This window comes from Mesitornis unicolor, unplaced genomic scaffold, assembly GCF_000695765.1.
Source record: "Mesitornis unicolor isolate BGI_N332 unplaced genomic scaffold, ASM69576v1 scaffold10559, whole genome shotgun sequence".
Taxonomy (NCBI): domain Eukaryota; kingdom Metazoa; phylum Chordata; class Aves; order Mesitornithiformes; family Mesitornithidae; genus Mesitornis; species Mesitornis unicolor.
Window position 1 is genome coordinate 6441 of NW_010205273.1, and position 14568 is coordinate 21008.

Sequence of the window (14568 nt, forward strand, 5' to 3'; positions counted from 1 at the left end):
TTCCTCTTCTGCTTAGGACTGTTATAAGTAAATCCAATGTCTGCTTGAACTGTTATATTCTTGTTGGAGCTGAAAGGCAGGAGGAAATCCCTGTTTCCACCCCATCTCATAGCTCACATGAGCAAAACTCCATTTCTCCCTGCCTCTGTCCCTACTCATTTCCCTGAGAATAACTCTCCTTGCCCTGCTCGTAGATTTGCCGATATCCCTTCCACTACTGCACATAAAATGGGGTTTCACCACTTTGTCACAGAGATGAGGCTGATTTGTCACCTGCCTGGGGAGGCTGTGAGCAGTGGTGCTTTGCAGGGCTGGCTGGGAGTGCAGGAGGATGCAACCTGGATGCTACCTCTTGCTCCGGGAAGAGCCAGATGCCTGTTGCTTTCAAAAATGGACCATTTCACCTTGGTGTTTCAAAGAAAGCTTCAAATTTAGGCAGATATGGAGATGTTTTTTCCTTGCCTTTGGGCATTTTGGAAAGGATAGTGCATTTCCAGCAGGCTCCCAAAAGTGAGAGCAGGTAGCAGCAGGCTTCATGGGGGGCTTTGAGAGGGGTGAAAAGCTGCTGGTCAAACATGCTGTGGTTTATCTCATTGCTTGCAGGCCACTAAAGCAATCTGGGACTTAACCCCCCCTTCCTACCCCAAAACCAGAGAGGATATCACTGGCAAGCTTGTGATGGACCCCTGGGCCCCTGCCCGGCCGCCCCAGCCCTGGGAGAGGCAGGCAGCCCGGGGGGCATGGGGGGAGGCACACCGCAGCCCCACACCACAGCCCAGAAAACAGCTTCTTCGTGTGCGACCCCCACCTCGGCCTGGCTCCTGGGATGGGGGCCACCACCCTGGCCACCCATGGGATGAGGGCCACCACCCCCGGAGGAACACCAGCAGACCGGCTTCCCGGGCTGAGCGCTACGAAGGCAGCCGCCCCCCCAGGCCGTACTCCAGGTGAGAGCTGCCTCACCCTGCAGTGCTCACGCTGAGCGCCCTCCTTGTAAATCCTTTAAAAATGAGATTTGGCCACTTCATTGCACTCGTGGGCTTGCAACGTGGCATGGGCAAAGTGGTGAGCAGCCACCAGCTGCAGGTTCAGAAAGCCAGTGCATCAATAGGCGATGCCCACCTATTAAAGCAGCTAGTGACTTCTGTATTGAAGGCTGCAGTTGCAGCTCCGATTTCTTTTTACAGCTGTGGCTTCTGTGGTTGCCACTTTACAGGCTTTGTCTTCATCCCAAGGTGCATTTTTCTTGAAGGTTTGATTAAATGCCATTCTCTTTTTACTAATTGCAAGGTGAACAGTAAAAATACCGAGGGTAATATAGGAGCAAAGGGGAGCTTGCAAGCTCAGCTGCTGAAACAGCGGAGACTGGAAGGATAAAATGTGGGCTGGAGGATGCTCCCTGCGCTGAGAGCTTTGAGCGCTCCAGCACATTTGGGTGGATTTGCCTGAGTTATGGCCCTTGGTGAGTTATGGTATGGATACACAGGGTTTTGTGCTGAGGTTGTGTGATGCTCGCACTGGGAAGGGGGTTGCTGGGTTGGACTCTGGCATGGAGCAGACCTGCTGAGCTGTGTGGTGGACATGACAGCTCCAGAGCTTGGCAGAGGAGGTGCTTTCTGGAGGACCTCTTCTAAAATGTGGGTGAAAGTTGATCCTTGTGACAAGTCCGCACCGTTGAGCTGAAATTGGGCAGCTCCTGAGACCGCAGTGCACAGCTTTCTCATAGATAGGGGTAGAAGAGTATCCAAACCTCCTGCTGCTCCTTCTGGGTGTGATGCTGGACCAGTTTCTGGCCCTGCTGCTGAGCAGAGCACCTGGGCAGGAGACCTGGCTTTATTTCCCTCACCCTTTCTGCCTCTGAAGGTCCCATCCAGGGCAGAAATCTGACTCTAGATGTGATGCAGAACTTGCAGTGGCCCCTTTTCTTTCTCAGATTAAGTATGTTGTGTTGCGTTTCAGGCAAGGATATGAAGACCCCCATCGGCAGTATCCTGCAGCCAGCTATGGGGATGACTATGCCTACCAAAGCCACCAGTGGCAGCCACCAGCCTGGCAGGGTGACAGAGGTATCTTTTTGTCTGGTGGTGGAGGCAACTTGCAGAAGAAGAGGCGATGCTTTCTCTGGGATGGGTTCTTCTCCCCAGCGCTTGCACTTCTCTGGAGCTTTCTCCTGCCTACACTCATGGGCCATTGGTGCTGCTGTCCCCATGCAGTACTGGCCTTAGTTTGTATTTGGAAAATGTGAGCAGGAACTGGGTGCATCCAAGAGCATATTTGACACTTCTCTAGGGCTTTCTCCTGCCTGCACTCATGTCCATTGGTGCAGTACTGGCCTTAGTTTGTATTTGGAAAATGTGAGCAGGAACTGGGTGCATCCAAGAGCATATTTGATCCTGATGTCCATGGCTAAAGCCCTGCATCATTCCTGGTTCCAGGCTGAACTCGATCTTGATGGTGCTGTGTGGTCAGGGTGGCCAGGGCCTGGTTTTTGCTGTTTCTGGAATTCCTGAGCTGAAGAAAAGCGGGAGTGGGGTGGGGGGTGAGGAAAGGGTATCAGTGCTGTGTTGGCAAATGTGTACAGGGCTTTATCATACCTGCAACGTGTCAGGCTAATTTGGAAGCAAATGGGGTGTGCACGGCAAATTGCCTGACTCATTGCTTTTCTTTTACAACTTCATTTGTGGCTTGTTGCTCTGGAGGGACAACACTGAATCCTGATTCTCTCTCTAGATCTGAGACAGGGAGAGCCTTATGGCAAGAGTACCAGTTACCGGGATCAGCACTACTACAGGGGTTACCACCCCAACCTGGCCAAGACTCCCCCAGGGCAGGACAGGTAAGGGCTTCAGCTTTTGCAACCCTCTGCTGCAAAATCCCTGAGCTTCAGGGCATCTCCTTTTGTTCTCATCTGCAGGATGCAGACCTACGACTCCTACGAGGAGAGTTACATCTCTGCTGCCAGGAGGGAGTGGGCAGGGGGAGAAACCCTCAGCAACAATCTGGGGGAGGCAGGTGGCCAGCCCCAAGAGGTAACCTCAAGATGGGCAGAGGTGGAGGACAAAAGGCTTGGGAATCCCCTGGAGATTTGGGGAGCAATCCATATATCCCTTCTCCAGCTGGGAAGGAGGCTGAGGAGAAAAGGGCTGCTTTGCTATGTTGTGCTTAGTGCTCAACAGTCTCAGTTTTATTATAGTGAATTATTAGCATTTATGAACTCTCCATCTGCTGGGCTGTTGTTCCTCCAGGCATAGGGCCAGGAACAGGACAGAAGTCCAGGCTTGGTAGGATGCTTTCCTGCATCCAACCTGGGTAGCTGAAAGCTGTGTGTCATTGTCAGCTCTGTCCACCAAGTCCTGCTTCATGACCCTTGTGTCCCAATGACTCCGTTTTACCAAGAGCAAATTAAAAGATCAAATCAAAGCTGCTGTGATGGTTTTGTTCCTGGGCAATACTTTTTTTTGGGTTCCCAAGCTCAATCTGCTGGCTGCGTTGGGGAGTCCATGTTAAGGCTAGGAAAGCTGTTGGGCCAGACCAGTGGCTGATGTAAATTATTTTAAAAGCCACTGCATATGACCAGGGTATGTGCCACGATGAACCTGAGATGCTGAAGAGAGTGAGCTGCTCAGAGGGGCATCAGCTGTGCTGTTCCTGCTGGGTGCTTTCATGGAGCAGCAGAGCCTGTCCCAGCACCCTGGTAGCAGAAAAGCAACGGTGCCCCTCATTTCTCAGCCAAGTTTGTGTTTCCTTCCTTCCTTCTTGACAGCCCTTGGGCCAGTCCAGCCTGCTCCTGCAGTACCGTGAGTCGGGGCTCAGCTCCAGCGGCTACGAGCTCAGCCAGTACATCCGCGACAGTGCCGACCACTCTGACCACGCGCTTTCGGGGACCTGGAGCCCAGCACAAGCAGGTGATGGAGTCCTAGGTGAAGCTCTGATAAGGGGAGAGCAAGGAAATAAATGGCCAACGTTGGGAGATTTTCTGTCTTGCAGCTTGGTCCTCTGCTGACGGAGATTATGGAGGCACAGGGCATGACTGGGGGGCTGCAGGGTGGGTGCATGGTCTGGTGGCTGTGTCCTGGTGGGCACGGGAGCTGCCATGTATTTGTCTTCTGCTTTAGGGGATGATTCTTGCATGGAGGATCAATGGAGGGTTACTCAAGTTGGGTGGCCAGGCTGGGACCTGGTCATGTGCTCTACAGTGGAGATGGCATGGGGTCTGAGTGAGGGGACTCATGGTGGCCTCTGTGTTGTTGCAGGGGGGCCTTTGGTGTCCACTCCAGCCCTGGAGGTACCCCATAAGTTCCTGCTGCCACACGTGGCGGTGTGCTTTGGAGCTGGAGGCCAGCTGGTACTGGTGTGTCCCCACCGCCCTGCCGAGGGGCAGCTAGCCCACGTTGAGCTACACAGCCTGAAGGTACCCCAGACCACCCTCGGTTCCCTCCCTGGAGCAGCTCCTTCTGCCCCAAGTGATGCAAACACTGTCACCCAAACAGGCTCATTAGCTGCCTTCCTGTCCCCTGCTGACATCTCATCTCCAGCCCACACGGCCTTTTCAGTCTGCATTGTACTTGCCCATGCTTCGGCATTTTTTTCAGCCTTTGGGCCCCGTGTCCTGCTCCTTCAGTTCCATAACCCTTGAGTTGTCCATAACCTGTTCACAGTGATCTGCCCTGATGGAGACAAATATGGTTCATGCCTTTCTGAAGGACAAATCTGCTCACCATTCTGAGATCCTCCGATATGAAGGCTGTATCTGTCCCCTGAGCTTACCACAGCATTTCCTCCTCCTGTTTTGCTTCTCAGAGGAAGCAGATGCCATTTCAACAGGCATTTCTTTCCTGGACCTTGGCATTGGGCTCCATGAGATAGTTTGGGGTCTATGCTATGGGGTTACCTTAACATGGCACAAAGAATGGGTTCACCAGCACTGTTGAGCCCTTAGCCAAGGCACTGACTTTTAGCTAGCCCAGCTGGGACTGGCCTGACTCCTGGAGTCCAGCTGCTGCTCTTGCTTTTTAGGTAATCCTTCATGACACAAAAGAGCTGGAGGAGCTGCAGGCCTTCCCAGGCCCCCTGGCCAGGTATGGTGTATTGGCAGGTCCAGGAGCTATGTCCTCCTGACTGTGCCAGCATGGATGCGCTGGGAACACCTCTCCTTTGGGAGAAGATGTGACCTCAAGGTAGACTTGGAGGTCCTCATGGTTTTGGGAGCTGATATCTGCAAAGGTCAAGTCTGTGTTCAGATTTGGAGCTCATCCTCTTTGCTGTGGTGTGGGTTGGCTTGGATTATGGGAGATGTTTTGTTTTGTTTTAATATTTGTAGGGTGTGGGTTTAGTGTGGTTTGTAAGCCTGACCTTATTTTGTATTCATGTCCCAGAAAACTGATTTTTGGGAGATCTCTTTGGATGTCTAAAAGCTTGGGATAACCTCTGGTTTAGCTTTTCCTAAGGTTTTTGTCCTCTGAGGCTGTTGAGCATGGCAGGGTCAGACCCAGTATGCACCTCCATCCAGTGTGAGCCTGGGGATGAGTCATGGTGTGCTGTGTCAGGTTGGCTCTGTATTGTGCTGGTCACACCAGTGGGTCTTCTGGTCACACCAGTGGGTCTTCTGGTCACTTGTAACCAAAGCAGGGAGAGTTACCCCTTTACTAAGCAAAAGAGCTGCGTATGCCCAGAAACTGGATGGAAGACCTGGAGGGTTATTGCTTGTGCCAAAGGAGATGTTGTGATTCTCCATATGATGTGGTGATGTCTGAGTCAAGATCAGCATCTCCATCCCCGTCCCACTCCCTTGGCTGATCTTGTGTCTCAGCCACTCTTTCTTTCCAGCTGTCTGATTATTTTATTGTAAGGCAGCCGTTCTGCCTTCTTGCACCTAGCTTAAATGTTTCTGCTTCTGTTTGAGACCCAAGGGGTTTATGTGGTCACAGGAGTGGCTTTCTCCCTACACTCTGATGGTTAAATAAAAGATTTTGCCTGTACGTGTGCCTGCTCCTGCAGCCTCGGACATCTGTGGCTGTAACAGCAGTGGAGCACAGCAAATCTGAGGGGTTTTTTTGTAGATGGCTGGATGAAAATATTATCAGGAGGGTAGAGAAGAGGCTTGATATGCACTCTGCATCCCTGAAATCTGCAGGGTCACAATAATGATAAAATAAAAGCATTTTTGAGCTCAATGTGGTAAGTGGTCATTGGCACTGGGAAATTGATCTCCTCCATCTCTCACTGTGAATCTTTGGCATCCCCACCAGTGAACCTGGGGACGCTTTGAGTCTGAATGATGTCCTAGATTGCTTTCCCTTGGGTTTCTTTTGATGCCTTTCTCTGCTGCTGCAGGGAAGATCTGCACAAGGTGGACGTGATGACATTTTGCCAGCAGAAGATAGCCACGAGCTGTGATCTCTCAACAGAGAGAGGCAGAGATTCAGCTCTTCTCTGGAAACTGCTGGTCCTGCTCTGCCGGCAGAATGGGGTAGGTGTCCCGTGGCAGGGACTGACCCTCTTGATCTTAAAAGTGAATTCCCATAGTACTATCAATCAGTATGCTACTGCCCAGATATTTGGAGCAAACCCTTCTCAGCGATTGATTTTCATCCTTGTGAACCAGCAACAACCCAGTGCTGCTGCAGCTGTGGATGGGACTGGTGCCACCTTCATCGAGGAGCTAGTGCTTATGCTTAAGAGAGGATGTTGTTGTTCAGGCAGTTGTTCTATCACCTGATGACTCCTGCCCACCCAGGGCAGGAATCAGGAAAAGGAAAGGAGACCTGGGGGGTTGAAATAGAAACAGATTTAATAAAATAAACCTCAGTATTAATAGCAAAAATAATATAAAGTACACAAGGTTGCAACTTATATACAGTGGTCACAACAGGTAGGAGAGTAGGCCTCGGGAGCAGAATGCCAGGTGAGACTCTCCAGGGATAAAAACCATCAAGGAAAGAGAGGGCAGACCCAGCAAAATTCCAAGTTTATAGTGAGCATGATGTTTATAATATGAAATAATCTTGTTGGCCAGCTTGGGTCAGCTCCCCTGGCTTTCACTCCCTGCAGCTTCTGCACCTGACTCACTCAAAACTGCTAAAGACCTTGATCACTGCGTGCCAGTGCTGGCTGAAAACTAAAACAAAGTGTCTGATCAGCTTTGCTCCCACTGAATCAAATCATGCCGCAGTCTTTTCAGATGTGCAGCTTTTCTGAACAGAGAACTGCTTCTATGATGCTATCCCAGTGAAACCAGGACGGGAGATTCCCTTAACCTGATCAAATCCACCCAATCTAATCTGTGGCTGCCCATTGAAAACAGATGGATAAGATCTTCAGAATGAGTGCTGTGAAAGTCTTGCTAGTTGTGCTGAATCCTTTGCCCTCCAAAACTGTGTGCTGGTGGCCCAGGCTGGTCTTCCTGGGCAGATGTGCTAAGACGAGGAAACAAGCATGAGGGTGCTGGGCTGGCAGTGCAGTCAGCCTTTGCTCATAGGGCTGCCTCCGTGAGACTCGCTCCTCCCCTTCCCTTCTGCAGTCCATGGTGGGCTCAGACACGGCTGAGCTGCTGATGCAAGACTGCAGGCGTCAGGAGAAGTACAAGAGGCAAAACCCTGCGGTGAACCTGATCGGCATGACTGATGATGAGTGGATGTCCCGTCAGCCGGGAACACTGGACCTCATCACGGGAGAGGTCCCTCCTGTCGTGGAGACGCAAGCGCAGATAGTGGAGAAGTTCACCAAGCTCCTCTACTACGGCAGGAAGAAAGTAAGTGGTGAGCAACATCCAGGACACAGGGTTGACTTTTTTTCTTGGCCCCTCTGGCCTCTTCAGGCGGGCTTTAAAGGGAAGAGTGGTCAAGAGAAGCCTTGTGGTTGTGGGATCAAACCTTCAAGTTGTGTTTGTACAACAGGGCTTTATGGCAGTGATTTCCCACCACTGAGATGAGGCCTTGAGTGAAGACAAGATGCAGAGGCTTTTGGCAGCCCTGCAGGTTTAGTTGCAGCTGTGGCCTCAAGGGGTGCCAAAAGCAGAGGGTTGAATGCCGAGAACCTTGAGTGCCTATGCTGGGATCCCACAGCAGTGGCATTGAGAGCTAACAGGCAGCACAGACCTGGAAATTCAGAGGTGACAACATGTTTATGAAGATCCCACTTCTTGTCATTGTTCAAGGTAGAAAGATAAAGGGACCTTTGTGAATATGGAAGATTTTTTTGGAGGGTGTTAGAGCCAGAGCAACATCAGAGCTTTTCTGTGAGCTGGGGGAGCAGAGGGTATCCTGGCAGGGGAAGAGGGCAGGGAAGTGGAGTTAGTGCAAACCCTTTCTCTTCTCCACCTCGGCTGTAGGATGCTCTGGTCTGGGCCATGAGAAACCAGCTGTGGGGCCATGCTCTCTTCCTCTCCAGCAAGATGGACCCTCGGACCTACAGCTGGGTGCTCACTGGGTAAGTTGGAGAAGGTAAAGCAAGGTACGATGCTCTGTGACTGGCTTTGCCAAGCCTGTTATCGCTTCAGATGCCCTCAGCCCCAGCGCAGTGAAAAAAAAGAGCATTGATTTCATCTGGACCCTTTCAGAGAGGGCAAAGGGGAGAGAAGAGGCATCCATCTGGATGGGCCTGAGTCATTTGGTCTTCCTGCTGGACAGGAGAAACCAAGTAGGGGCTTCAAAGCAGAAGGAAAGTCATTCCCTGGAGATGTGAGGTGGATTTGTTGTGAGTCTTTGGCTTTGCCCTTGATGCCCCAGCAAAGGCAGCCATGGAGTAGAGGGAGGGGAGCCGTCTTCAGTGTGATCTGGTCTGCACTGTTCATCCCACTCATATGAATGAGTTTGGGTTTTTTTTTTTGTGGAATTAACATATTTAGTCTGGATTGGGTTGATCCCTTCAGGGAGAGGAATTTTGTCTTGTGCAACCTGAATCCTTTTAAGGAGGTTTTACCCAGCATTGTCCTGGAGGCTTGCCTGCTCTGGAGGTAGTGCAGATCAGCAGACTGGTAGGCTGATGATCTTCTGCCTTTTCTGGGAAGCCCCTCAGGACACTGCTTTCCTGGGGCATATGGGACATGCCCTTGGAGATGAATGAACGTTGAGGTCCTGGCATGGCAGCCCCATCCCTGCTGTCTCCTCACAGGTTCACCAGCACGCTGGCCACCAGTGACCCCCTGCAGACCCTCTTCCAGCTCATGTCAGGAAGGATTCCTCAGGCAGCACTGGTTTGTGAGCAGGAGGCTGGCCCTGGCACATGTACCCTTGTGCTGTCACCCACCTGTGACACCCACCTTGTGGTCTCCATCTGTGCTTACCTTCGCTCTCCTCTTGTCTCTCTCCAGTGCTGTGGGGATGCCAAGTGGGGGGACTGGAGGCCCCATCTGGCCGTGATGTTGTCCAACAAGGTTGGAGACATGGAGCTGAATCATCGAGCCATTGTCACCATGGGAGACACTTTGGGTGAGCCGAGGCCATTTCACAATGGCAGTTATGTTCCCGCTGTCTTGTAGCAGTTGAGTGGACACCCGTGATGGCACCGTGCATGTCTGTGCTGGCACGGATGTATGTGGTGCCAAGATGGGGTGTGCAGGCCTGTACCCCCCGAGCTGCAGTGACTGTGTGGTGTCAGGGATGAGGTGTTGATGGATCCCATTGCCCTTCGTGCTGGCACATGAGTCAGGCTCAGGCATGTTCATTAGCTCCTTTGGAGACATCTGGACTGGTGGGGATTCTCAGAGATTTCGTGCCAGTAACGGCACCCTGCAGAGTTGAAGCTGGAGGTCCCTGCTCTGGATGCACTGGTCCTACCACTGAACTTTCTGTACCTTCTAGGTTAAAAAAACAGCAATTAGGGAAAACAGGGGAGCAGGGAGAAGGGAGGGATCAGGTTCTGCATGGACAGGGAAGAAAAGTGGGGCAGTTATATTTGGGTTTTCATGGGAGCCTGGGGGCCTCCAAAGCAACACTGACCACACGGTGACATCTCTATGAACTCTTTGTCTCTTTCCTCCTATCCAGCTGGCAAGGGAGCAGTCGAAGCAGCTCATTTCTGCTACCTGATGGCAGATATTCCTTTTGGTTACTTTGGGGCGAAGGCAGAGCGCATGGCTCTGCTGGGCAGCAGCCACCGGTGAGCGAGCCCAGGCAGGAGGTGGTCTTGCCAGGGTGACGTGTCCCACATTGTCCCCATCCCCAGGATCTCACTTGTATGCAAAAGCAATCCCTGCTTGTAGGTTTTTACTGCTCTTAATGTGAGCTTTACTCTGGACCTTTCCAGCCACAGGCTGGCACAGTGGTGGAGCTGTGAATCCTTGTGCTGGGGCTGAACCTACCCACTGAACCCACTGAACCTACTCCTCTCATCTGCAGACAGGCGTTCACCCAGTTTGCCAGCACAGAGGTGATCCAGAGGATGGAAATCTTTGAGTTCTGCCAGCAGCTACGACAGCCCAAATCCTTCCTGCTCCCCTTCCAGGTAGCAAAGATGCACAAGAACATCTGGTGCAGTGGCTCAGACCTGCCCCAAAACATGCATCCGTCCCCCTGGGGCCAGGGGCTCAGGCTGCTCTCTAAGGCTTGTCTCCTCACTGGGCTTCGGGAGCAATGGGAGACTGCCCCAGCTGAGGGGCTCCTCCAGGGCAGGGGTTTTGGGCAGGTTTTGGAGTGTAGTGTGTTTGATCAGTGCTTGTTCAGGTCTGGCTCCTGGCCTGCTCCCTGGGTAATGGATGGGCTTTTCATATTGCAAATGAGCACCCAGCTGCTGCTGCCTCAGGCGCTGCACACATTTATCAGGTGGATAAATGAAGCTGGGGGCTGCCTCATGACAACACCATGGTTTGGGGAGTATGGCTGGTCTGCCTCATGGGGATGGGTGGGCTGTCCCCAAGTTGAAGGTGACCTCTGGGTGGTGAGACCCATGTCCCATGGTGCTCTGAGTCATGCTATGCTGATGTGTCATGGCAGAGGGAACCCGCAGGCCGGAGCATCTCCTTGCTAACCTCCATCTGCTCTGCTTCCCTCTCCTGAGGTGTACAAGCTCCTCTATGCCTCTCGCCTGACTGACTATGGGCTCCCAGCCCAGGCCCTGCAATACTGTGAGCAGATCGCCACTGTGCTCCTGGACCAGGATCCGGCCAGCCATCCTGTCCTGGCCCAGCAGGTGATGAAGGTGAGTCTTGTGGTGGTACCCATCCAGGACCCAGCGTGGTGGGAAGGATGCTCAGGGTTTCCTGTGGCCAAGGGCGCTTGGCATCTCTGAGCAGCCACCAGAGTTTGCTGCCTGGCATGTGCTGATCAGGGTCTCCAATACCCACGGATTTAGGGTAGAAAACAAAGGAATTTTGTTGACTGCCTAGTAGGAGCAGAGTTATTTGGAATCAAAGGATGTTTTCTATTCTGGAAGGGCTTTTTTAACTTCTAAATGGCATAGACTTAAGAAGCTGAAGTGTGAGTGCTTGACATTTTCTCTCCAGCACATCGTCTCATGATTGCATTTCCCTGCTGGGGGCTCTTTTGGGGTGACAGTGAACAGGAGCATATCCCAGCTTGTAGCCCTGAGCCAGCTCCTCTGCTTTACGAACAGGACACTGGGGCAGGGAGAGGAGAAGCAAAGTGTCCCAGGTCCCCGCAGAGCAGGTTGGGCTCTTGGGAGAGTGGGTCTGCCTGCTCTATGCACACCATCAGGGCTGCTCAAAGCCTTCCTCTGTTGGGAAGGGGACAAAAGCCATGATGCTGTGAGGGCAGCAAGGATGCCAGTCTGAAGCAGGTGCTGTAGAAATTGCCCAAAACTCGGCTGGTGCAGCTTCCCTTACCCCATCATTGAAACCTATTTACTGTCTAACAGCCTCTCAGATCTGCTGTTCTGCTGGGGATAATGCTTCTCCTGGGAGAAAACACTTTCATCTGAAAAACTAGCGCATTCGTAGATGCTCTTGTCTTTGATGTTGTAGACTGTGTTACAAATTATGATACACATTAGTGTTTGATTAAGACTTCCCCTCTTTTGAAGCTAGGGATGGTATACAACCAGGTGCTGGTTCATTAATATTGGATCAAAGTGCACATTAGCTTTTGGATTAAACATTCCCCCCGTTTAGGAGTAATCACACTGATAATTTCCTCTTTCCTGCAATTTATTTAGGATGAACACGTGTGTGCTTGCAAAGAGAGGGGACAGTGGGGCTGTAGGTAGTGTGAGTTACTCTGCTCTCCATGGCTGTCCTGTGTCCTGAGCCAGGCTTCTGCTGTGTGGGTTGTGTCTCACTGTAAGCTCTTGGAGGTGGGAAGTGTGTTCTGTGCTGGTTTAGACTTTGTTTTTAAAAACTTTGTGGCCTCAAGCTGTGCCATGGGAGGTTAGATTGAATATTAGGAAAAAGTTCTTTACTGAACAAGTGGTCAAGCACATTGGAATAGGCCACCCAGGGAAATGGTGGCTTCTCCATCCCTGGAGGTCCTCAAAAAAGTGTGGATATGGCACTTCAGGACATGGTTTAGTGGGCATGGTGGTGGTAGGTTGACAGTTGGACTTCATGATCTTAGAGATCTCTTCCAACCTTAATGATTTGATGACTCTATGTGGAAATGGCTGCTGGGGACTGGTGCGGGCACGTAGCTGAGACCTCTGTGGTTGTGAAGGGTGGCTGAGCTGGAAGGTCACCTCTGGATGGCTTTTGGTGGCCCTTGATCTGACAGCCTCCTAGTAAAGCTGGGAAGATAAGTGAGCACAAGGTGGATGAAAGAAGCTGGGAAGGAGACTGATAAATCTCAAGTGAGTTGTTACCAGTAAGTGCAAATTCCGTAAAGCCTTGAATGAAGTCTTTGGGCGAGTGCCATCTCCCCTCATCCAGCTGTCTTAAAACTGGACCCGTGTCTAAGCAATTTCTCTAGACTGTGATTTAGCTCTGCAGGGAGCCCTCCATCACACCCAGGAGTGGTGGAATGGGTTGCCCCAGAAGAGCCCCTTGCTCTGTTGACTCTACCTAGAGCCCCATGTTATTGAGATGGCTGCAAGGCGCCAAGGCCTCTCTCTTGCACGAGAAATTAAACACGCAGCAGCAATACTGCAGAGGAGTACCTGGGGGAGATAGTGGAGCATGGAAAAAATACCAAGCAGCAGCATAACAGGATGCTGCTGAGAAGAGGAAAAAAAAAAAGTAAAAAAGTGCCTATGTTATAACGTTATTCTGGGCTGTGAGAGCAAGGATGGCATGTATGAGACAAGGAGGTGATAATCCCCCTGTGCTCAGGTCTTGGGGGTCTTGGCTGAGGCACTGTGCCCTGTTTGGGATGCTGCGCTCAGAGACAGGGCCAAATTGGAGCAAGAAAAGCAGGGATGATAAGAGATTGAGGGGAAAATGACCTCTGAAGAGAGGCTTGGGGTTATTATTTCCAGGCAAGATATGCCGGGGTATGGGGGATGTGATAGCAGTCCCCTGGCACATAGGAGGCTGCTTTTCAGGAGATGGTGCCTGACCATTCCTGCATCTTCTGCAGCAGCAGTGGCTTAATTTGTAGCAGGGAAGATTTTACTTAGATGTTAAGAAAAAAACTCTTTAGCTGTAAGGACATTATGCATCAAGACAGGTCTGGGAGGCGATGAAATCTTCTCCTTGGAGATTTGTAAGCGCAAAACACGGGCTGCGCAGGCTGGTGTGGGCACAGAGGATTGTCATGAGTATAAGCAAGGAACCTCAGAAGGTCTCTCCCAGCCCTGCATTTCTGTTGTTTTCTGTGTGGTTATTAGCAATGGTAATGCCTGTTGCAAAGCCAGGTGAGGAAACGGCCAAGTGAGCCCCTAGCTCAAACCCTACCAGCTCTCATCCATCCTCGCAGGGTAGGTAAGAGGTTGATGCACAGCCCTGAGCTGTTTCCAGGGCTCCTGGTGGGGTGTTCTGCAAAGCTCCCAGTGCCCCAGGATAGCTGCCAAGTGGGATTAAAGGCACTCATTTTCCTTGGAGAAGAAAAGGACGGTAGTAGTTAACTGCCCCTCTGATGTGAAGAGCATCTTTGACGTTGGTACTTTGACATCTCTGTGGAGGTGGCTGAGGTAGCCCTGCTGGGAGGCTCTCTGTGGGGTTCAGGATTGGCCAGCACCTCTCTGTGGCAATGCAGGAGAGGGCATAAAACATCCCTGTATTACAAAGCACAGCTCTGGGGCTGTTTTCCCCTGGGCCTGTGTGCCTGGCCATGTGCAATTGCTGCAAGGGTCGGTCCCTTCCCTGTGGAGCTGAGGTGTGTGCTGAGCCCCGTTGCCCTCCTGGTTCTGCAGCTGGCTGAGCGGCTGAAGCTCTCCGACCCTCTGCTCCTGGAGATGCCGGAGCAGGACCAGACACTGGAGCCCGACTGGCTGGTGCAGCTCCGAGCCTGCTGCCAGGAGTGGGAGGTAAGGATGGGTGGGGAGATGCTGAGGAAGTCCTGGGGGGATGCTGGTCTGCCTTGTAGTTTGTCTGCAGAAGCATCTTCCTTCTCTATGCTGAATCCAGGGGGACAGATATGGAGATCTGAAGGCCCAGGTGCCTTTCCTCTTGGCTTCTGAGCACAGAGATGTGGTCTCTGCTATGGGACTTGCAGCTTCAGCACGAGCAGGAGGGGTTCAATGTCC

The 14568-nt window shown here is 51.9% G+C and overlaps 1 protein-coding gene across 1 annotated transcript in view; it reads left to right on the forward strand.

The window, feature by feature from the left end:
• Positions 1-603: 603 nt before the first annotated feature.
• SEC16B (SEC16 homolog B (S. cerevisiae)) overlaps positions 604-14568 on the forward strand; it is a gene marked incomplete at its 5' end in the record, with an annotated part of 19050 nt that continues 5085 nt past the window's right edge. The window contains 16 exons of the mRNA XM_010191354.1: positions 604-947; positions 1960-2066; positions 2731-2836; positions 2915-3029; positions 3764-3905; positions 4254-4411; positions 5017-5078; positions 6334-6469; positions 7520-7750; positions 8330-8427; positions 9112-9193; positions 9311-9428; positions 9987-10098; positions 10338-10443; positions 10996-11136; positions 14236-14349. Coding sequence (XP_010189656.1) covers positions 604-947; positions 1960-2066; positions 2731-2836; positions 2915-3029; positions 3764-3905; positions 4254-4411; positions 5017-5078; positions 6334-6469; positions 7520-7750; positions 8330-8427; positions 9112-9193; positions 9311-9428; positions 9987-10098; positions 10338-10443; positions 10996-11136; positions 14236-14349 — 2172 coding nt within the window. The remainder of the gene's footprint in view (positions 948-1959; positions 2067-2730; positions 2837-2914; positions 3030-3763; positions 3906-4253; positions 4412-5016; positions 5079-6333; positions 6470-7519; positions 7751-8329; positions 8428-9111; positions 9194-9310; positions 9429-9986; positions 10099-10337; positions 10444-10995; positions 11137-14235; positions 14350-14568) is intronic.